Genomic DNA, 23,595 nt, shown 5'->3' with positions numbered 1-23,595 from the left:
GAGTAAGGTATTTGTTATATAGAACTAGAATGATAGCATTGTAATACAATCCTACTTATGCATATATTTATATGTAATATTTTTAAAGTCTTTTCTTTCTGTAATTAATATTTTGAACCTTTTCTTTTTCTTCCTTGCCTGCTTGCTGGCTTTTTCTTTTTCCTTCCTTCCTTCCTTCCTCTCTCTTTTTCTGTCTTTCGTAACGTTTAAAGCATAAATTAGCTAAGCCCATTTCCTTCCCCCATTTAAAAAAAAAGGAGATATAAAGATGTTTTTTCTGTGTCACCTCTTACTTCCCATTACCTCTAATTTTTTTAGTTTTTATTTTTTGCTTACATCTAAATACATACCCTGTGTAGCTTGAAATGGAAAGACTTTTGCATATGGCTTCATGATAGCTCCTGTAGCCTGGTTGATATAGCTTCATTGTAACAAAATCTTCCTGAGATATGTGTCATATAGAGCTGATTAAAATGGAATTTTCCCACAACTTTATCTTAACTGCCTTGTATCATTTTGAGTATAGGTGGTGTAATGGTTAAGTATTTTGTGTGTTATACCTATTTAGTCTTAAAACCAAGATGAACATTTTTAAAATGGTTAGATATACATTTGTCTTATTTTCTGTTTTTCTGTAGAGATGATTACAGTTGTAACAAATAATACAACTTTTGTATACTTTGCCCTGTCTCCCTCAATGATAACATTTTGTAGAACTGTAGTACAGTATTATAGCCAGGATATGGATGTGTTGTACGATCTGTTCCTCTTAATTTGGATTTTTCGTTTGACTTGAACTCACTTGTGCATGTATATAATTCTTGCAGTGTTTAATCTTCTCTGTATGTTTGTCCATCTATCACTGCAGTCAAGCTGAAGAGCTCCTTATCACAAGGGTCTCTCTCGTTGACCTGTTACAAGGCCTGCTTCTCTTCTGCCGCTTCATTTTCCCTCTCTTATCTCTAACTTTGGCTGCTACTAATCTTTAGTCCATGTCTAAAACTTTTTTCATTTCAGTATTGGTATATAAATGAAATCATAGAGTATGTAACCATTAGAGAGTAACTGTTTTCACTCCATGTAATTCCTTGGAGATTCACCCAAGTTTGTGTGAATCAGTAGCTTATTCACTTGTTTTTTATATTTATTTCCACATTGTTTAAAACCTAGTTTGCACTTTGTTTCCTTCATAAACCATTTTTAAAATACATATATTTGTTTTAAATCTAGGTGACAAAACACGACCGCCATCCTCAAGTCCCTCTAGTATTATCCGCCGGACTTCCTCTCTGGATACTCTGGCTGCGCCATACCTTGCAGGGCACTGGCCTCGTGATAGCCATGGGCAAGCTGCTCCTTGCATGAGGGACAAGGCTACACAGGTAGGTTTATTCAGATTCTTATCCTGAAATGTTTTAGCCTGAAACTGTTTCCCATAACATTATTTGTTTAATGCTGTGCTCAAATTCTTGAAACATTAGTGTGTATTAGAATAACCTGAGAAGCTTATCAAAAGTGCAGATTCCCAGGCCTGACCTTTAGATACTTTGTAGTAGGCTTTGGTTGAGGCTTGGAAATGTGCATTTTGAAGAGTTCCCAAAGTAATTCCAATACATAAGGATAATTTATGGACACGCTTTTCACCCCATTTCCTCTTTATTGTTAGTTTAGAACATCAGAATATATTTAATATGTTGAATTTATAACAGTAAGAATTAATTTGCTTTCCATCTAACCCTATATTTTGGTGCCAAAATTCGTTATGTGTTGGGAGATGGGGTTATATTATGTTGCAGATAGATTCTGTAAATGTAAACATCCTGACAAAAGAGAACCTGGGAGCAAAGTTTTATACTTTGAGATTTATGAGGTTTTTTTATAAGTTTTTTTTTTTTTTTTTTTTTTTAACTTGACAGACAGAGATCACAAGTAGGCAGAAAGGCAGGCAGGTAGAGAGGGCAGATCACAAGTAGGCAGAGAGGCAGGCTCCCTGCCAAGCAGAGAGCCCAAGGTGGGGCTCGATCCCAGGACTCTGAGATCAGGACCTGAGCCGAAGGCAGAAGCTTTAACCCATTGAGCCACCCAGGTGCCCTTTATGAGGTTTTTTAATTAAAAGAATCTTAGAGTATGTAACCCCTGGCTGGCTTAGTTGGCAGAGCATGCAACTATTGATCTTTGGGGTTGTGAGTTCAGATCCCACATTGGGTATAGAGATTACTAAAAATAAATAAAGAAAAGGTTCTTATGAAATCATTTAGATCTACTTCCTGATTTTACAAATGAGGAAGCTGAGGTCCAAGATCCTAAAGCCAGGTGATGACTGCGTCTGTAGTTTCTTTCATAGCACTTACTATAATTAAAGTTAATTGGGCGGTTGTCTATTCATTTATTTAATGTTTCTTACACTCATTAGATGTTGAGCCCGTGGCCTGGCTCATCCATTTCTGTGTTTTCATCTCCAGGATTTAGTACTGTCCCTGAGAGAATAAGCCCTCCAGGGTTATTTGCAAAGGAATGAATGAGCAGAATGATTAAAGCTGTATTGCTAGTAAAGAATGAAAATCAGTTAAAGAGTTAAAAGTTTCTTTATATTGACCGTTGAAAATCAGCTAAGGTATATCTTGACTTAGACTTCAAATTTACATCACTTATGGTAGTTTGATCCCAGCACCTTGTGAAGAGAATGTCCTTTTATAGAACCAAGTAAACATACTTTGTGGTGGTTTTGGATTTGCATTTTGGTTTCCACAATTCCACATGTTCTTGTTGGCCTTATTTTGTTTTCTGTTCTGATATTCTTGAAACTGAGTCCCACTGTTAGAGTAGATGGTTGGGATATGAGATCACCTTGAGGTTTATATTCCAGTGGCAAATACAGAAATGAAAACAGAGTCTGTGCTCCTCAAAATTAACAAATATTTTGAGAAACTGACTTTAACCAGAGTTGTAGAAGATTCTCCCTTTACTCAGAATCCTTAAGTTTGCTGAGATTAGGGCATATAGTATGGAAAATGAGCACTTCCTTCTTGCTTTCTACTTAATCCACGTGCCATGTTTAAATTACTCTGGGTATCAGAGTAGTTTAGTACTCGGTCATCCTTGAACATTTCTGCAACCCTTGATATCTCCTCTGCAGTTTCAGGTTCAGTGGGTTCAGATATTTTGTCTTATCAGTAAGAATAAACAATCCTAGAATCCAGTGGGAGCCCACCTAGCTCTGACTACATTGAATTAAAATATAAAGCTCATACTTGCTTCACTTTTTCTAAATGTCCCCCAAATTGGGAATGTTAAGGGTACAAATCTAAAGAAAACTTAGAATTATCATACTGTTTATCTTGCTTGTAAAGCTCACATTAGAATCTCCTAAGGTATAATGCAGCAGTAGCTGGGTGCTCTACTCTTCCATGTGCGTTAGTTCTCTGATTCCCTCTTGGTAGGTGTTGGATTCCCTAATGTATGTTTGCTAGTTTATTAAGTCAGTTTTTTTAAAGTTTGTTTTTTTTTTTTAAGATTTTATTTATTTGAGAGAGAGAGCACAAGCAAGGGGAGCAGCAGAGGAAGAGGGAGAAGTAGGCTCCCCACTGATCAGGGAGCCCAGTGCGGGACTTGATGGCAGGATCCTTAGATTATGACTGAGCCAAAGGCAGACGCTTAACTGACTGAGCCACCCAGGTGTCCCTTAAATCAGCTTTTTAAAATTTGGTAAAATATATATAACATAAAATTTGCAATTTTTAGGTAAAACAATTAAGTAACATTGATTATATTCATAACATTGTGCAACCATTGCCATTATGTTTCCAAAACTTTTCATCACCCTAAACAAGACTCTCTAACTCCTCTTTCTTTCTCCAGCCCCTGTAACCACTATTCAACTTTCTGTTTCTGTGATTTTGCTTGTTCTAGGTACTTATTATTTGTGGAAGCATATATTTGTAATTCTATATCTGGTTCATTTTGCTAAGCATTATGTTTTCAGGGTTTATCCATGTTGAACCATTTCTTTTTCCTGGCTGAATAATATTCCATTGTATTGGTAAACATGTTTATCCATTTATCTGTGGACATTTGGGCTTTTTACAAATTTTGGCTATTCTGAACAATGCTGAAATGAACATTGCTTTATAGGTATCTGTTTGAATCTCCACTTTCAATTCCTTTTGGTACATATATAGGAGTGAAATTGCTGAGTCATATATTTAGCTTTTAGAGGAACTGCCATACTGTTTTCACAGCAGCTGCACCAGTTTGTGTTCCCTCCAGTAACGTATAAGGGCTCCCATTTCTCCATATCCTCACCAAGCCTTATTTTCCTGTTCTTTTTCAGTATAGCTATCCTAATAGGTATGAAATTGTATCTTACGGGTTTTATCTATATTTTCCTAATGATGAATGATGTTGAGCATCTTTTCATGTGCTTTTTGTGTATCTTCTTTGGAGTCAGTAACTTCTATGCCTTTGTTTCCTCTTTGTAAAATAGGAGAAGAATAGTACCTACCTTTTAAGATTATTATAAGGATTAAACAAAGACATAGTGTAAACCCTTAGAACAATGTGTGGCACATAGTAAGCATTTTGTAAATGCTTGCCATTAAAACTACTACCTTTGATTATTGTCAGAACAAGGATGGCATGTTGGTTTCCTGTCTTCCTGGAGCATTATGCTGAAAAGATTTGGGCTAACCGTTATTGGGCCTGACTGGCTATTTTTGCCCTTGATGAGAGGCCCCGGGCTCTTTTATCAGCCCTGGTCCATATAGTGCTAGAGTAGTAAGTATAATGGAAGTAATTTATTTTATATTATAGATGGGTACTTCCAGGGAGTTCCTCTAAGACTTTTGACAAAACATATCATGTCACCACTTTGAGCCCTGGTTCTTCATTTAAAAAAAAAAAAAAAAAATTACGTGTGAGTCTAAGGTCTAGGTATCTTAGGGATGAGTGGGAATGGAAAGAGGAGGTTCTGGAAAATACAGAGAAAGGCAGGGTTAAAATTTAGGAATATGGAGCAAGTTTTTAAGATGTTGATTGCCTATCCTCTGCTCCCCGCCCACCCCGTTATTTGTTTTGGGTCATGAGCATGCGTGTGTGATTAAAATTCTATTGTACATGATTATTTGTGTCCTTACTTGACACAAAGATAGGAAAAATATGGCATCATTCCTTTTTTTCTATATCTTTGGCACACTTTGGTCATTCCCTATGAACTCAAAGAGTCTGAGAGTCTCTCTAGCAGTACTGTAGCTCGCCGTTGCCAGTGGAGCAGGGCTGGTCTGCCACTTCTGCTTTAGAGTTTGATACACTGCTTAATACTACATTGTCCCCAACCTCTGCCTCCTGTCCCCCCCACCTCCCGTGTTCTTTTAAAGATTCCTTTAAAAACTGACCATTTGGGAAGCCTGGGTTGAGCGTCTGCCTTCAGCTCAGGTCATGATCCCAGTGTCCTGGGATCAAGTCCTGCATTGGGCTCCATGCTTGTGGGGCGCGTCGCCGGGCCAGCCGGAGACCCCCACTAGGGGCTGAGCGGGATGGCGAGTGTCGCGAGTCCAGGCGCATTAACGAACCACACCAGACTCGGGAGGTCTGTCGAAGCAGGATCTCGCTTTATTGAGCAGGGCAGCGACTTATATGGGGTGAGGGAAGGGAAGTGAGGTCAGCAAAGTGGGGGCCAATGGGGATGTGCCATGTCGGCGGGAGTTGGGAGAGACACGCCCTGCAGGGGGTGGAGGCTCGCGGGAAACAGAACTGATGGGAAACCGAAACCGCCACTTTGGCGCCTTTGTGGTTGGCCATGTGGGTTCCCGATCCGGAAGAGAAGGCCACCCGGCGCCATCTTAGCCTCTTGGGGCCCAACACATGCTTGGTGGGGAGCCGGTCTTTCCCTCTCTTTCTGCCCTTCTCCTTGCCTGTGCTCTCACTTTCCCACTCTCTGTCAAATGCATAAATAAAATATTTTTTAAAAACCTAATAAAATTAAATACTTTGTAAATTAGAGACTAAAATGCGGAATTACTGAAGGTAGCAGTTCATAGAAATACTACACTATGTCAGTGTTATGAAATGAGAGTACTGAAGAGGTGGATCAGCTTTTTAAAAAAATTACTTTTTGACTAACTCTTGCATTTTGTATAAAACCTTGGTCCACTGGTTAAAATTGGTAATATTAAGAAGGAAGGAACATGTTAAAATCTTTTCTTTCTTTTCGAGACCTAAATCTAATGACCTCTGTATAAACTCTCTGGTTGGCTTCTCAGTAGCTTTGCCTTTCTTATTGGTTAAGCTGAGGATTCTGAAATAATCTAAATTTCTAGATGCTTTACCACTTCACTGGTGTTCCTGTCCTTTTTTCACATTTTTAGATCAGAAATTAGCAAAGCTGTCTATTGCTTTTCATGCTTACTTTTATTTTTCTTGCTTAATTCTCTTGCTCTCATTATCTTCAATTTGTTTTTAACAAATCTAGAGGAAACTTTTATATTCCTTTGCTTTTCCTTGAGTTAAATTTTATACTTAATATATTTAGATTGCCCTAATTTAAAAAATCTTTTTATTTTTTTTAATTTTTTTTTTATTTTTAAGATTTTATTTATTTGCGAGAGATCACAAGCAGGCAGAGAGGCAGGCAGAGAGAGAGGAGGAAGCAGGCTCCCTGCTGAGCAGAGAGCCCGATGTGGGGCTCGATCCCAGGACTCCGAGTTCATGACCCGAGCCGAAGGCAGCGGCTTAACCCGTTGAGCCACCCAGGCGCCCCGTAAAAAATCTTTTTATTTTGAAAAAGTCTCACTTATAGAAAAATGTAAGAACAGTAGATTAAATACCAGTAGACTCTTCACCTTATTCACCAACAAACATTTTTCGGTTTTTTCTTTTTTAGTATAGATAATAATTTCTGTTGTTACTATTTATTAATTATTAGTAAGTCACAGACACTCTGACTCTTTTCAAATACTTAAACATATATATGAAAAAGGACTTAAATAAAAATTACCAAAGTGATTACCAAATCCAGGAGATTTAACATTGATACGGTGCTTTTAAGTTTCCTCAGTTATATTCTCTGTAGTATTTTCTCCTGTAAGCCAGGATCCGGTCAAGAAGCGACACAGCATTTAGATGTTATGTTTTTTTAATATCTTTTAATCTGAAACAGTTCCTTAGCTTTTCTTTGTCTTTTCTGACCTGGTTTTTTTTTTTTTAAGAGAATAAGCCAGTATTTTTGTTGAGTATTGTCAACTTGAGTGGTTTTGGTTTTTGTTTTTTTCCACAATTAATTCAAGTTACTACATTTTTGGCAGGAATACTATATATGTGATGTGTATTATTCTTTTACAACCTTGTTTTTTATTTAAGGACATTACTCTATCCATATAGAAAGATTCTCTCCTAAAAGGCCTGCCCTCCACTCCTATCCGCATATAGAGAGGTATTGTTTTGAACAGGCCATATATTCATCCTTACACTACAAAACAAAATTTAAGAGGTACAGAAGTATATACAGTGAAGGAAGGATCTTCCTCCCATGAGGCGGCCACTGTTAATGTTACTTATGTTACCATGTATATCCTTGCAGAGATATTTTACATAGTGTATATTCCTTCTAGTGGCACTGGTTAACGGAAGTTGCTATGCACACTGTGAGGAGCCTTGAGTTTTTCACTTAACAATCTCACAGAGATTATTGTGAATTTCCTTATTCATTTTTTATACCTGAATAAGTATTCTTTTGTTAAGACACACCATTATTTATTTAACAAATCCTTTGTTTACATTCTAATCTTTTACTTGTAAAAATAGTGGTACTGGGAATAATAGGCTATATCATTTTGTTCACAAAGATATATATTTTGTACATCTGCATGATAAATTACAAAAGAAGGTGAGTCAACAGTATATGCATTTGTAACATTGACAGCAGTTGCTTAGTCCTCCTTCTGTAAAGGCTGTACTAATTTGCAATTCACCAGCAATACAGGAAAATACTTACCAGATTGCCCAGTCTCAGCGGTTTTAACTTGGTTCTTACTGGTGAGATTGAGCATATTTTCACATAGTAAGAACTCATTTGTATTTTTTTTCTCCTAATACAATGTGTTTGAATTCTGGATTTTGTAGAACCACTAAGGATTTACCATTTGTGAGGCTATACTTTTGCAGATACCTAAATCAAGTCCAGACATTGTATAGATGTTAAGATTATGAACTCCAGAGTCTTAGATTTTTATCTTGGTTTTGCCACTTCTCAGCTGTGAGACATTAGGCAACTTACCAGACCTCCTTATCTGCAGAACCTGTAGAGCTTCTTATATATATTCAATCAGATAATAGGGGGAAGACCTTTCACTATACTTCTACGAAGCAAAGTGCCTAGCACATAATAAGATCACAGGAATGTTAGCTATTATTAGTATGCTCAACAAATGCTATACTTATGTAAAAATAATAACTAAGCATTTATTAATAATAGAAATGAAGGAAATAGGCAAAAATATTATAATTAAAATAAGTGCTGCTAGAAGAATTTTGGGTTATTGTGCTATTTTAAATAACCTAGTCCTTAATTTTCTTTAATGGGAATGCATTGTATAATAGAAAAGTGTATACTTTTTAAAGAAATGAAACGTTTTCAGGTTTATTGAGATAAAATTGACATACACAGCACTGTTTAAGTTTTTGTACAGTATGACTTGGAATACACATATTATGAAATGATTGTCACAGTGAGTTTAGTTAACATCCATTACCTCATATAGGTTAAAAAAAATTTTTTTTTTCTTCTGATGAGAACTTTTAGGATCTACTCTTCTGGCAGTTTTCAAGTATACCATATAGCGGTATGAAGTATAGTCATCTTACTATACATTACATCTCCAGTACTTATTTATCTTATAACTGGAGGTTTGTACCTTGAGATCACCTTTATCCACCTCCCCCTTGTGCCTCTGATAAGCACAAATCTGATTCCTTTTTCTCTGAGTTTGTTTTTTAGATTCCACATGTAAGATCAAATGGTATTTGTCTTTCTCTGCCTGACTTATTTGATGGAACATAATGCCCTTCAGGTCCATCCATCCTGTTGCAAATATGGTATACATTTATTGTTAAATGGTTAACTTACCCCTTCCCTCTTTTTCCCATTATAGACAGAGAGTGCATGGGCCGAAGAATACTCTGAAAAGAAGAAAGGGTCTCACAAGCGATCAGCGTCGTGGGGCAGTACAGATCAACTTAAAGAGGTCAGGAAAATGGGTCCAAGAACTGGATGTGGAAGTTTGATCCCTTCCTTGGCTAGTTCCTTGAAGTTGTAGGCAATAAGGATTTGTCACTTTCCATTGTTTTGTTTTGTGTTGTTTTTGTTTTTATTTTTTTGGTTGTTTTGTTTATTTGAAAAATAATGAAAATAGTTATTACATTGATTGGATGAAGATTTGAATGAGGGAAGTGTACACATTACTTATCAGCTTATCTTTTTCTTTCTTCTTTTGTTTTATTAAACCAGAGTCCATACCTGTTTTATTTTTGTTTTTAAGATTTTTTAAATTTATTTATTTGAGAGAGAGCATAAGTGGGGTGAGGGGCAGAGAGAGAAGCAGACTCCCCACCAAGCAGAGAGTCCAATGCAGGACTCGATCCCAGGAGCCTGGGATCATGAACTGAGCAGAAGACAGATGCTTAACCGACTGAGCCACCCAGGCACCCCCAGAGTCCGTACCTGTTAACATAACCTAAGCATCAGAGATGTAAAATTGTAATGATACAACAGATTCACATTTATTATTTCTGTATATAATGGTAGTATTTTCGAAATTCAGTAACCCAATACAACCAAGTTGATTGTGGCCCTATGCTGATTACCATTTTCTGTGCTTAAAATTATGATGTTTCTACTTTACATAATAGAGAACTAAAGATTTACTCAAGGAGTAATATAGAATATTGATTGAAATTATATTTGTTATGTAAAGATTGTGTCTGTGAATGCATTTCATGGCTTGAATTGATTTTTAAATACTGTTAAATTTTTGGAGCTATTGAAGACTAGGTGTTTAAAGAAATCTAAATAAAATCACTCATTTTTAGGACAGTGAGAATAATTTTCATTATTTTTAAATTCTTTCTGAAAGTTACAATGTTATTCTAAATGCTGAAAACTTCATTGGTTTAGTACTGGGAGGCTCGAAGGCTCTGAACAGTGTTGGAACATAATTTTTATTTCTCTTCAAAAGAAAGATACACATATATGCACACATAATGGGTGTGTATATGTATATATATAAATTTCATGCAGTAAATCAGATTTTGTGACAGGGTTTTATTTTTTCTATTTTGTGTGTGTGTGTGTGTGTGAGAGAGAGAGAGAGAGACAGGGTTTTATTTTTTTATTATTATTATTTTTAATGATTTTATTTATTTATTTGAGAGAGAGAGAGCATGAGAGGAGAGAGGTAAACGGGAGAAGGAGACTTCCTGGGAATTTCCCCTGAGCAAGGAGTCTGATGTGGGACTCGATCCCAGGACTCCAGGATCATGACCTGAGCCGAAGGCAGGCGCCCCGAGAGACAGGGTTTTAAAAGAAAAGATTTAATAAGGGATAATTTTACTGATTCTTATTAAGGAAGGATATGTTTTATGTAGCTTGGAAAACTCTGATGCACTTTTTTAATTTACTTTTTATTCTTCTCCTTTTCAGATTGCAAAATTACGCCAGCAGTTGCAGAGAAGTAAACACAGCAGTCGACATCATCGAGATAAAGAAAGACAGTCTCCATTCCATGGCAACCATGCAGCTATTAACCAGTGTCAGGTAAGAGCACAAATACTGCAAAATCCAAACAAGGGATTTGTTGTTTTCCTGCAGATATGTTATTTTATAGGTAACTCTTCTGGACAGAAATTTGAAACAGTGATTAAATACTGAATCAGCCTTAATAAAAAAAAAAAAAAACCTAGAATACTAAGTTGATAAGTGATACTTTCCTTTAGTGATCTGTGATTTGACTTTTAGAGGGCATAGCTAATCACATATTTTGATTTCATATTTGTGTCTTTATCAGTTCAGTATACTGAGGCAGACTAATAGAGAAAGAGAAGCATTGGCTATAGAATTGGACCCGGGAGGAACAACCTGTTCTAAGTCTCAATTTCCTCATCTGAAGATTGAGGATAATAATGATACATCTCATAGAATCTTTTAGTAGGGGAAAACCTTTAACTGCTTTGATTCCTGTAGAGAACCTGATGAACGGCTCTTTTTTTTTTTTTTTTTTTAAAGATTTTATTTATTTGTCAGGGAGAGAGAGAGAGCGAGCGAGGACAGGCAGACAGAGAGGCAGGCAGAGGCAGAGGGAGAAGCAGGCTCCCTGCTGAGCAAGGAGCCCGATGTGGGACTCGATCCCAGGACCCTGGGATCATGACCTGAGCCGAAGACAGCTGCTTAACCAACTGAGCCACCCAGGCATCCCTGAATGGCTCTTGATGGCTCATCCAGGGAGCATTTCTCTTTAACCGGATTGAAATCATATGGCATCCTTGTCAAAAAGAGCAAGAAAAAGTTTGCCCACCCTTTTTATAGGGTGATAGCTTCTGGTAGCCAAGTATATGTGGTTTTTTTTTCAAGAGAAAGTAGAAGTGTATGTTTTTTTGAATTAATTTCGCCCCTAAATGTTGATACATGGGTCAAATTCAACTTCATAAATTTATAGTTTGGTTGTAGTTTCTAACAGCTTTTTTCCATTTATAAGGTATTTTAATTATTAAATGTGAGTACACAGTAATACATTTAAATACCTTTAAAAAACTGCATTTATGTTTGGAGAAGTAGAAAATACAAAATTGAAAAAATTAAAAAATGAAAAATTTGAATAGATTAATAACTGTCAAAATTGGAATACTAACTCAAAACCAAACTCTTACTTTCAAAAGGCTATAGACTCAGGTGGCTTTATAGGTGAATTTGCCAACCTTCTACTCCCTCTAATTTATCCATTAATAATTTGTATGTATTTCTGAGAGATAAGGCCACCTTTTATCTCCAAACTCATATTTTTATCCTCAGGTAGAATAAGAGTTACGATTGAACTTTATTGAATTACGTGATATGTTTTAGGAGTTAGTAAGTTTCTAAAGTGATTTTTTTTAAGTTGCATTAAAATTAGCAATTAAAGTAGTAAAATTAACCAAAATTTGTCTCTTCCCTCTTAAAAGTTGAATAACATTATTGGCATTTGCACAGATTTCATGTTTAACTCTGAAACATCTCTTCCCAGAGAAGGTAAGGACTAGAAAATAGAGTAACTTGAAAAGTAAATTTATGTAACTTGAGTTTTGTACACTTGACGCGGCAAACATCTTGAGTTTTTTGAGCACTCATCGCCAACCGGAGATGAGTACATGAGCTGTGCCGTGGTGGTTGTGTGTCATTGAAACTTTCAGACTGTGGAACATGATTCTGTGAAGTGAACAGCTTTGGTTTTTAGTTGGTTCTCTCTCTAGTGGAGAAAAGTACCACTTGGAGATTGTATACTTTTTGAGGTCATTCCTCCATCCGTGCAACATTTATTAAATATCTACGATATAGCTCATACTAGTACTCATTGGGGATGCAGTGATAAATTGCCACCCCCCACCAAAGTCTCAGATAGCTGAAAGTAAAAAATTACTACCCCGTGTCATGAATGTGTTGGTAGTGTTTGGGAGAGTTGACACTGTTACAGAAGGGGTATTAATTATCCTTGGACTGGCTCTGGAGCCATCTATAAAGGCTTTTCGGAGCAATTTGTGTCTAAGCAGATTCCTGCAAGCTGACTGAGCTAGTCTTCTAGAGGTGGAAGAAATCATGGCTCCAGGTAGGAGTACTAGTAAGAGATTAGGCTAGAGAGTTAAATAGCAGCCACACCTGAAAGCCTTAATGTCTCATTTATTAAGAAGTTTGGACTTCATCTTAGAGGCATCAAAAAACTACTTTTTTAAATGCGGCAGATTGATTTTAATAGTGGTTATTGTCAGTTCAGAGTAGAGAATAAATTTGGAGGAGGACAAGATTAGAGGCAGGAAAACCATTTATAGGTTTATAGGGGCACCTGGGTGGCTCAGTCAGTTAAGGGTCTGCCTTCGGCTCAGGTCATGATCTTAGGGTCCTGGGATCGAGCCCCACATTGGAGCTCAGCAGGGAGCCCGATTCTTCTTCTCCCTCTACAGGTCCCCCTTGCTTGTGCTCGCTCTCTCTCTCTTTCTGACGCACAAACAAACATAAATAAATAAAATATTTTTTTTAAAAGAGAATAGGGTTTATAATCCAAGTACGAAATGACAGTGGCCTAAAATAAGCTAGGAGCTATGGTGCTAGAGAGAATGGCCAAATCTGAGTGGTATTTAGAAAGCAGTAATTAATAGTTGAAGTCTGTTAAGTGCTTACAATATGGCAAACACTACTCCGCTTTTGTATGTATTATTAGCGTTTAATCCTCATTTTTGGGGTGGGGCTTGTTACTGTCCTTGTCTTACAGACAAGGTAATTAAGGCCCAGAGAATTAAGGAATCTTGCTTTAGGTCATATGAGACAAAGCTCATATTCTAACCCAGGCATTTTGACTTCAGAATCTGAGTTTTTTAAATGTGTGTGAGGTGATGATCAGAGGAGAGTGGTGGAGAGATAGGAGTAAAAGGGTAATGCCAATTCTAGCCTTTAAACTACGAGTTAAGGGGCGCCTGGGTGGCTCAGTGGGTTAAGCCTCTGCCTTCTGCTCGGGTCATGATCTCAGGGTCCTGGGATCGAGTCCCACATCAGGCTCTCTGCTCGGCAGGGAGCCTGCTTCCCCCTCTCTCTCTGCCTGCCTCTCTACCTATTTGTGATCTCTCTCTCTCTCTGTCAAATAAATAAAATCTTTAAAAAAAAAAATACGAGTTAAGGGGTGCCTGGGTGGCTGGGTTGGTTAAGCAACTGCCTTCATCTCAGGTCATGATCCTGGAGTCCCAGGATCGAGTCCCGCATTGGGCTGCCTGCTCAGTGGGGAGTCTGCTTCTCCCTTTGACCCTCTCCCCTCTCATGCTCTTTCTCTCACTCTCATTCTCTCTCAAATAAATAAAATCTTTAAAAAATAAAATATGAGTTAAAAAAAATACATCCATCTACCTCACACCGTGTACAAAAGTAACTTAAAATGGACCAAAGACCTAAATGTAAGAGCTGATACTAAAAGCTCTTAGATGAAAACATAGGCTCAAATGTGGGGTTGGATTAGGCTGTGGTTTGTTAGACGTGACACCAAAAGTGCAAAACAAAGGAGATATATTGGATTTTATCAAAATTAAAAACTTTTGTGCTTCAAAAGACACTTTACCAAAAAAGTAAAAATATAACTGACAAAAGATATTTGCAGATCATGTTATTTGATAAAGCACTTGTATTTAGAATATATACAGAATTCTTGTGGCTAGTAATAAAAAGATAACCCAATTTTAAGATGAGCAAAGGATCTAAATAGGGAGTTCTCCAAAGAAGATACACAACTAGCCACTAAGCACCTGAAAAAGTGCCATCATTCCTTGTTCGGTAGGGAAATGCAATTAAGAATTCCAGTGGGGGGGATTGCCTGGGGGACTCAGTCATTAAGCCTCTGCCTTGGGCTCAGGTCTTGATCCGAAAGTCCCAGGATCAAGTCCTGTATGAGGCTCCCCCTCAGCGGGGCGTCTGCTTCTCCCTCTTCCCCTCCTCCCAGCTTGTGCTCTCTCTCGTTATCTCTCTCTCAAATAAATAAATAAAATCTTTAAAATAAACAGGGGCGCCTGGGTGGCTCAGTTGTTAAGTGTCTGTCTGGCTCTCTACTCGATGGGAGGCCTGCTTCTCCCTCTCCCACTCCCGCTGCTTGTGTTCCCTCTCTTGCTGTCTCTCTATCAAATGAATAAAATCTTGAAAAAAAAATAAATCTTAAAAAAAAAGACTTGTACACAAATGTTCATAACAGCAAGGCTCATAAAATTTGGAAACAACCCAGATATTTATCAACCAGTGAATGGATAAATAAAATATAGTGTATCCATCAATGGAATATTATCCAGTCATAAAAAGGGAGTACTGAGGCATGCAACAGCATGGGGGAACCTTGAGAACATTACACTAATTGAAAGAAGTAGACACTAAAGAACACATATGATTCACCTTAAATGTCCAGAATAGGCAGACCTAAAGAGACACATTATAGATTGGTGATTGCCTGTTGCTGGGAGGCTCGGGTGGAAATGGAGTGACTGCTGATGGGTAAGGGATTTTTTTTTAGTGTGCTTCTAAAATTAATTATAATGGTTGCAAAATTCTTCAATAATCATTAAAACAGTTTTACACTTTAAATGGGTGAATGATATGGTATTGTGAGTTATATTTCAGTACGCTCTTACCAAAAATATCTGCCAACCAGCATTAAAAACAAATACATAAAATGCAATATATTTGTCTAGAAATAATAGATGAGATGGTAGAAACCAAAAAATAAACTGGAGGGGCGCCTGGGTGGCTCAGTGGCTTAAAGCCTTTGCCTTCGGCTCAGGTCATGATCTCAGGGTCCTGAGATCAAGCCCCACATTGGGGCTCTTTGAGGTAGGACCTAATATAAAAGAAATAATGAACCAGTTGGGTTCTCACTAGGCTTTTCTACAAATTTCATATTGAACTTATTTTTTTTAAACCTTTTTTTTTTTGAAGTAATCTCTGAACCCAACATGGGGCTCGAACTCATAACCGCAAGAGTGGTATGTTCTACTCATGGGGTGCCTGGGTGGCTCAGTGGGTTAAAACCTCTGCCTTCGGCTCTGGTCATGATCCCAGGGTCCTAGGATTGAGCCCCGCATCAGGCTCTCTGCTCAGCGGTAAGCCTGTTTCTCTTCCTCTCTCTCTCTCTCTGCCTGCATCTCTGCCTACTTGTGATCTCTGTCTGTCAAATAAATAAGTAAAATCTTAAAAAAAAAAAAAAAAAAAGAGTTGTATGTTCTACTGATGGAACCAGCTGGGCACCCCCAGCTTTTATTACTAAAAGTATTTATATGCTTATCACAGAAATTTTAGAAACAAAATATACCAAATAGAAAAATTTTATCTCAATAAAGTTATTTTTTAAAAAATCAAATAGAAAAAAACCATCCAGAGTCTCATCCTCTAAAGACATCATCTTTTTTCTTTGCATTTTTGTTGCGATCATACCATATTTTATTCTTTATATATTTTTTAACATTCTGTGGAGCATCTCCCAAATTTCGGCCATTTAGTTGGGGTCCAGTATCTCTGTGCTTAAAGCTTTTTCTGTATTTTACTTTTCTAGGGATAGATTTTCTATTATTTGGTTAAGAAATTTGAATATTTGGGGGAAGGGATCTTTGATTTTTCTCTTGATGGACTTTCCAGGTTATTAAAATGTTTTGTTTGTATTTCATGTTATGTGGATTACTTTTACTGAGGAAATTCCTTTAGCGTTCCTTAGTGTTTTGCAACAATCAAGGGTCAATATTGCTGTTCTCATAGTATTTTACTCTACAACCACTAGTTAACAAAACGTCTTTTTCTTGGGCTCATGATGGTTTTATTACAGTTAGAAAAGAATTCTCACATACTTTTTTGAGTGGTTCTTTCCTTGGAAATTCAGGGGGAAAATCATTTGTATGAGGAATAAATGCTGCCAGCTTCTTCGAAGAGAATCTTTCATATTTCATTGGTTTCCAAAATTGATGAAGCCTTCAGATGCTTAAAATGTCATATTTTTAGGGAGTATTTCAAGAAATACTCTCATTTAGAAAATACAGCCAACACATTTCAAAATTGTTTAGGGATTAGAATCAGATGTTAGTAACAGAGGAGTGTAGACGCAAGCATCTTCACACCCCATAAACTAATGTAGAGGTGAGAATTAAATATCATGGAGGTGTTTTCTAGCCGTTTGTTAGAGCGTCAAGCAAGAAAGCCCTCCCATTGGATTTTCTTACTTCATACGGGCTGGGGACACTATAGTTTTGCAGCAGCCTAGGTGGGTTTGAGGGCAAAGGGATAGTGAGGTAGAAAAGGAAAAAAAACATATTGACACCTGAGGAATGAAGGGCATTGTACCTTCAATATGAAAATTGCTGCTCTGCACTGGAATCTTCAAATGCCAGTCCAAGAAGTGATTGCTATTCTTCAATTCTTAAAGATTTTACCACTTAGAAATCAAAAGAGTAGGTACTTGGGATATGTCCTTTATTAAACAGTATAGCTGCAGCGTAGAAGAACAAAGCGGGGTGCCGGATGAGAACAGTGATTGCTGGAGGCCAGGACCAGAGTAAGGGGGACAGGGCAGGAGGGATCAGGGCCACACAGAAGACCCGGTTCAAAACCCGTAAGATACGAAGGCTTTTTTTTTCCGATGTGTTCTGATTTTTTCTTCTTCTTCTTTTACCACTCCAGACAGTTTTTCCCTCCCTTTTGTTATGTTGGGCTCAGATTTGGTACATTCTGGCACACATTTCTCTCCTAGATCTCTGCTGAATTGCTGACTAGATCTTTTTCTATACTACTTTCCTCTTAAAGCACATTTTTCTTCCTTCGAAAATTTAACTGTATTTCTTTTCCCTATTCAGCTACTGCTTCAGTGGGTTTTCTTCCTATCTTTCCTCTCTCTCTGTTATACACAGTCTTACCTCCACACTTTGAAACAGGTATTTAAGTTGTAGATTGATCTTAGAAGATTTGGGATTGGCCAAAGCTTTTGGTGGTCTTTTCTTTCTTTGTTGGCTCTCAGCTTTTAGACAGAATTTGATCTTGTTCTGTTTTTCAAGATTTTATTTATTTATTAGAGCGAGAAAGAGAGAAAATGAGTTGGGGGGAGCAGAGGGAGAGGGACAAGCAGACTCCCCGCGGAGCAGGGATCCTGACATGGGGCCCCATCCCAGGACCCTGAAATCATGACCTGAGCCAAAGCAGATGCTTAAAACCCACTAAGCCAGCCAGCTGCCCCAGGCAGAATTTGATCTTTAAACTGTAATATATATAGACATATGGAGAACATAAGTAGAAAAATAAAACTTTAAATGGTGATTCATCTAATTTAAACCTTTAATTGATTGGAAGATACTCTGATTTGAAGAGAAAGAAACAAAAGTTGAGAAAATAGGAGATCCTTATTCTTGATGTTTCCAAAGGATAGATCTTAGGAGAGGAGAGATTTTACCTCAGTACAATGAAGAGCTTTTAATCTTTCAGTGCTGTCTGAAGATGATTTCTCAGTTAAAGATAACTCACTTATATTTGCATATACTGACTTATATTTAGAAATACAAATTTTATTACAGAAACCTATATAGATATGGGAAAAAGAAATTACACACACATGCACATAAAATTCCCTAGGCATCCTTGAAATGAAGTGTGAAAGTTTAATAATTTTTTTTTTAAGATAATTTAGAGTATGGTTTATGTGAGGAATGAAATCAGAGGCCTATTACCTTCTACTTCTGGAACAGTCATAGTGTGTTTAATGAAGAAAGTCTCTCCCAGGCAGCTTGAGTGGATTACTTGTCTTCAAATCATATAAGTAGTTAGAGTAATTACAGTTGAACCTTTGCTTCATTTACCTAAAATGCTGTGTTGACCTTAAGGAGGTGGCAGTTGTCTTTCTTTTCCTTCTTTTTTTTTTGCTTTGCTTTAAACAAACTAAACTGTTGATAAATACTTGCTGCTCTTTGGATTCTATTTGAGAAGAACTTCTTACCGGCTGTGTAGGGCGTGACTTCTCAGCTACCTTGACAAGCAGTAACCATGTGTACAGTCGGTTACGATACTGGCAATTTCTGTGTAGGTGCATTTCCCAACATAACAGCCAGAAAACTTAGGCTTCCTGTTACGAAGGTATTTATGATTCTAAAATCCAAGAAGGTCAGCATTTTGCAAAAGACCTTGTCAGAGCATCCTTCCCTTCTAGTCTCCTTTTTCATTTCTGTAACTTAGCAGTTATAAACCAAATGCGTATCTGAAAATGCCATCCAGTGCAAGCTATTATTTTTGTGACATTGAGAAAAGAAAATTAAGCTTAGAGTTGAGTATCTTTCAGTTAAAAGGAAAAAAACCCCGTATTTATTAAATATGTACTAACTCCTGAGATCTTTGTCTCTGCCGGTGTTCTGCTCTGCCATTATTTCCGGACACAGGAAGAGCCCAGGCAGAGGGAGGATGAGTGCGTGACAGAAATGTTCGAATACGCGCTCCACTCCAGACGAGTGAGCTGCAGATTGCTTCTGACTGCTTTTTTAGTCTGACTCTGTTTCCTGTCACCTCAGTACTTCCTTTCTTATATTGGATCAAGTCCCCATTCTTCTGTAACCTTAATTGCTTCCGTACAGCCCCCACCTCCAAATAATAGCCACTTTGAGGTTAGAGCATTTTTTTTTACTTTTAATTTTTTATTATTTATTTTTTATAAACATATATTTTTATCCCCAGGGGTACAGGTCTGTGAATCACCAGGTTTACACACTTCACAGCACTCACCAAAGCACATACCCTCCCCAATGTCCATAATCCCACCCCCTTCTCCCAAACCCCCTCCCCCCAGCAACCCTATGCTTAGCGAAATAAGTCAAGCAGAGGTTAGAGCATTTTAAAAGGGGACGCAGACTTTCAGTTGATAGCACCAGCCTCGTTGAGTCAGCTCCGTGTCTGATCTAGACTCCTTTAGGCAGTGGCAACAAGGAGAGGCCTAAGAGGCAACACTGCTTAGTTTTCTTGGGCCCCTGGTCTGTCTCCCTTTCTCTGCATGTATCCTGGGAAACATTGCACGCCCTCCAAGAGGGGGCTGCGAACGGAGGGAGAGGACCCGTGCTTCCGGCCCGGGGCGGATGGATGCTCTGTAAACAGTAGCTGCAACTCGGATTTTGTCTTTTCCCTCTTACGTATTTTATGTTTACAATAATTTCTTGCCTTTTCACAATCTTTCTCTGGTACCATTTTCTCCTAGTAGCATCTTCTCATTTTACCCCTTTTTTAGTCTCTCTGTTCCCCAGTCTCCTCTACATACCCTCAAGCTTCTCCTGTTACCTGTTCTCTTATCACTTCCGTCTCTCCTTTCTGTCCGCTCCAGACAGAAGCTTCCTCTTGGCTTTTTTCTCGTAAATTTGCCAAGGATGGAAATTTGCCTTTCCTAAGGATTATTGTTGTGTTAGGCTTATTTTTAAACATTCTTATTTATAAAGGTGAGCAGAAAAGAAGAGAAATATAGGTTCAACAGGAAGTTCTGTATCAGGTAAAGGTTAGATCCGTTGAATGGAAACAAGTGATGATCGGAGGCCCTGTTGCCTTTGTCTCCTTGACCACCTTGCCCTAGAAGAGGTTTTTCAAAGAAACCACCCTGCAGGAAGAATGGGTTAATCCATTTCTTTACTAGGTAGCTGGACAGTAGGTGGGATGATCTTCTGGCTTGCTGTTGCTAGCCGCTTGAGCAGATACCTCTGTAATTCTAGTGTCATAGTCTACTTTGAGTATCTTGTGAGGAAAGAGTAATATCCTTTAATTATGTAATCAGTTATTTCTTTTCAAAAGTAATATGCCAGTGGAAAAAGGAGGAAAATGAATTATATCATTTTCTTTCCTTAGCAAAACATATTAAAATCATCACAGTGGAAGTATAAATAATTAAATTTCACAGGGAAGGTATTCTCGTGTCTCCAGTCCTGCTGCTATATGTGGACTTTGGGACCGATTTTGTTTTTTCCAACCAAAATATTTTTTTCTGATAAATCACCTTTTAAAAAATTTTTTCCCTGGAGAATAGATAGTTGTGGCACTAGAAGAGAATTTTAAGTTATGTTCTAAAACCTGAACTCTGTTACAGTCATAAAAGAAGTTGGAGATTGACTTTCTTTTAATATTTTCCTTTAATCCCCTTCTCCTTACAGTCCTCATAGAGCTGAGTAAACTTCTGAGATTCTACTTTGATTATCTGGAGTTCTGGCTTTAAATTCTATTTTGTGTATACCAGGGAACATGTTTGGTTACTCACGCTTTTGTGAGGCCTGTAAACTTGATTTTGATTTATTTTAGAGTTATGCATGTCAATGGGAAGTATGCTTCAAACTACAGAATTTAAATGAAACCTATTAAAGCTCTCTTCTCCCCCCTCCCCCGCTTTTTCTTCAGGCTCCTGTTCCAAAGAGTGCACTTATTCCCGTGATTCCCATCACCAAATCAACAGGCTCCCGGTTCCGGAATAGTGTGGAAGGATTGAATCAGGAGATTGAAATAATCATTAAAGAGACTGGGGAAAAGGAAGAACAACTTATAGTACGTAATCTTGTTTCTTAAAATTGTCCTTCCACATTAACTCTTCTAATTCTTTAAAAAGTTACGGTTTCAGTTTCCATATTTACTTACGTTTCTTCCTTTTCATTGAGAAAGAATGAAAATTTGTCTCTTTCGAGAAACTTCAACCTTAGAAAGTGAATGAAAAGTTTTAATTTGTTTGCATCTCATAGAGATAACTGATACGACTTAAATTTAGGTCCCTGAACAGAAACGACTTTTTGTTTATCTGTATTTAAAAATCACTAGACAGGTGTTACACTTCTCATCTGCTATAACACCATGTAACAAAAGTTTAGATTACAAATTTGTTGGGGACGGAGGTATATGACTTCAAATACTTTCTAAGAAGGAATCTACCTGTTCCTTACTGTTTGGTTGACTTTATGATCATGAAGTGCAGTTCTTCTTACCTATAATATGATAAGACATGGAGAGCCTAGGTGGCTCAGTTGTTGAAGGATCTGCTTTTGGCTCAGGTCATGATCCCAGGGTGCAGCGATCGAGCCCCACCTCAGGCTCCATGCTTAGCCGTGAGCCTGCGTCTCCCTTTCCCTCTACCCCTCTCTCTCTTCCTCTCTCTCAAATAAATAAAATCTTTTTAAAAATACATGTTAAGACATAAGAATGATTCCTATGTAAGACACAGTTAGAAAATTCCTGTATATATTTAAGAGCGTGTCACAGTATATTTAAGCTTACATTCTTCAGTGAAAGAGGAATTGGGGAGTTTGAAGTAGTATTTTATTGAAGCTTAAGATATCTGCTCTATGAAGATGAAAGGTTGGTTTAGCTTAGAAAGACATAGCTCCTCACACGCTGTTGCCCATACTGCATGATGAGTAACCCCCCCGATAGAAGAGAGGTACATGAACCAAAGGGCGCTGGTTTTCCTCCCAAGTGAGCCGCACAGGATTTCCTCTGAATGTTCTTGATCCCCCCCCTATAATTACTATTGCTACCATTAACCTTTCCCTTATTAAGGAAAGTTTCTTTGGAAAAACAGGGGGATGTATGTGGGCAGAGGATGAAAGTAACAGGACCTGTCATCAAATATCACTAGTTCACACAATGGCTAACCACCTCTTCTGATACGGAGCCTGGGGTTATACCTAGGTTTCTTTTCTCTTCTCTCTTTTACCATGGCAGTTCTTCACAAGTTTAAAAATACTTAGCCGTAACTGAATCACTGCATTTATCATTCAGCAAGCTTTGACCACCTGTTGTGGACCTACCCCCGGAGTACAGAGTCATCGCATATGCTGCGCATTGCTTAGTAGGGCAGCCTTACGAGACAGGGAGGTCACTTGGGGAGCAACACAAAGCCTTTTTTCTCAATAGGCCTTACAAAGGGGGCACTTCTGATCTCTGAGCCATCTGGAACAATAGGGGAGGGTTGATAAGGGGGTGCATTTCTGGTGAATTTTGAAATCAATGATAAAACACTTATGTTTTTGAAATTTTGTAACAGCCGCAAGATATTCCAGACGGGCATCGGGCACCGCCCCCCCTCGTGCAGAGAAGTAGCAGCACACGCAGCATCGACACGCAGACCCCCGGGGGGGCAGACAAGGGGAGCAACAACAGCAGCCGTTCTCAGTCCGTGTCCCCCACATCGTTCCTCACCATCTCCAACGAAGGTAGCGAAGAGAGCCCTTGTTCGGCGGATGACCTGCTTGTCGATCCCAGGGAGAAAGGTACAGTGCGGGAGGAGTTTGCCAGATCAGTGAGCTGCCCTGTCGTATCATTCATTCCGTTCATTTTGTAGAACACACACACTTAAGGCTACTAAGGTAATTACTTTGACATACGTTCTTAACATAGATTTTAAAAACTTGGAAGTACAAACCAGTCAGGTTTTACTGTGGTGCCAAGTGATGGTCTCCCTGGGTGGGTTTATGGACTTTGGTTTGTATCTTTTTTTTTTCTTTTTCTTGTTAATACTAGTTCCGTATTAGTGGGAAACATCCTTTTTGGTATAAATGGACATTTGTCTTGAAAGATTTTGTTTTCTTTCACCTTAGTTTTCTTGTTTTTACTACCTTACTATTTTCAATTGAACTTGAAACTTCAAATTAATGTTTTTCAGAATATCTTTCTGTGACATTTCTAACATGAATTAAGCTGACTTATGTCAATGCAAGATGAGTATTGAAGGCCAGCCCGTAGTGAAAGGTTGGAAGGCTACTTACAGTCCAAAGTCTCTGTGCAACTCAGAAGATAACTTGGAGACTTAAGCTGTTTGCATATTACTTACTAATGTTCTTGCCTTTTAAAACAAACAT

At 38.0% G+C, this 23,595-nt stretch overlaps 1 protein-coding gene across 1 annotated transcript in view; it reads left to right on the top strand.

The window, feature by feature from the left end:
- Nucleotides 1–23,595, top strand: part of FAM117B (family with sequence similarity 117 member B) — a 71,914-nt gene that overhangs the window by 36,590 nt on the left and 11,729 nt on the right. The window contains exons 2-6 of the mRNA XM_059168378.1: nucleotides 1,231–1,382; nucleotides 9,144–9,236; nucleotides 10,691–10,804; nucleotides 21,149–21,292; nucleotides 22,782–23,007. Of these exons, the coding sequence (XP_059024361.1) occupies nucleotides 1,231–1,382; nucleotides 9,144–9,236; nucleotides 10,691–10,804; nucleotides 21,149–21,292; nucleotides 22,782–23,007 (729 nt within the window). The remainder of the gene's footprint in view (nucleotides 1–1,230; nucleotides 1,383–9,143; nucleotides 9,237–10,690; nucleotides 10,805–21,148; nucleotides 21,293–22,781; nucleotides 23,008–23,595) is intronic.

The sequence above is a fragment of the Mustela lutreola genome, chromosome 3 (assembly GCF_030435805.1).
Source record: "Mustela lutreola isolate mMusLut2 chromosome 3, mMusLut2.pri, whole genome shotgun sequence".
NCBI classification, from domain to species: domain Eukaryota; kingdom Metazoa; phylum Chordata; class Mammalia; order Carnivora; family Mustelidae; genus Mustela; species Mustela lutreola.
Note: the sequence above shows the minus strand (reverse complement) of the source record. Positions and strands in the feature narration are given on the sequence as shown.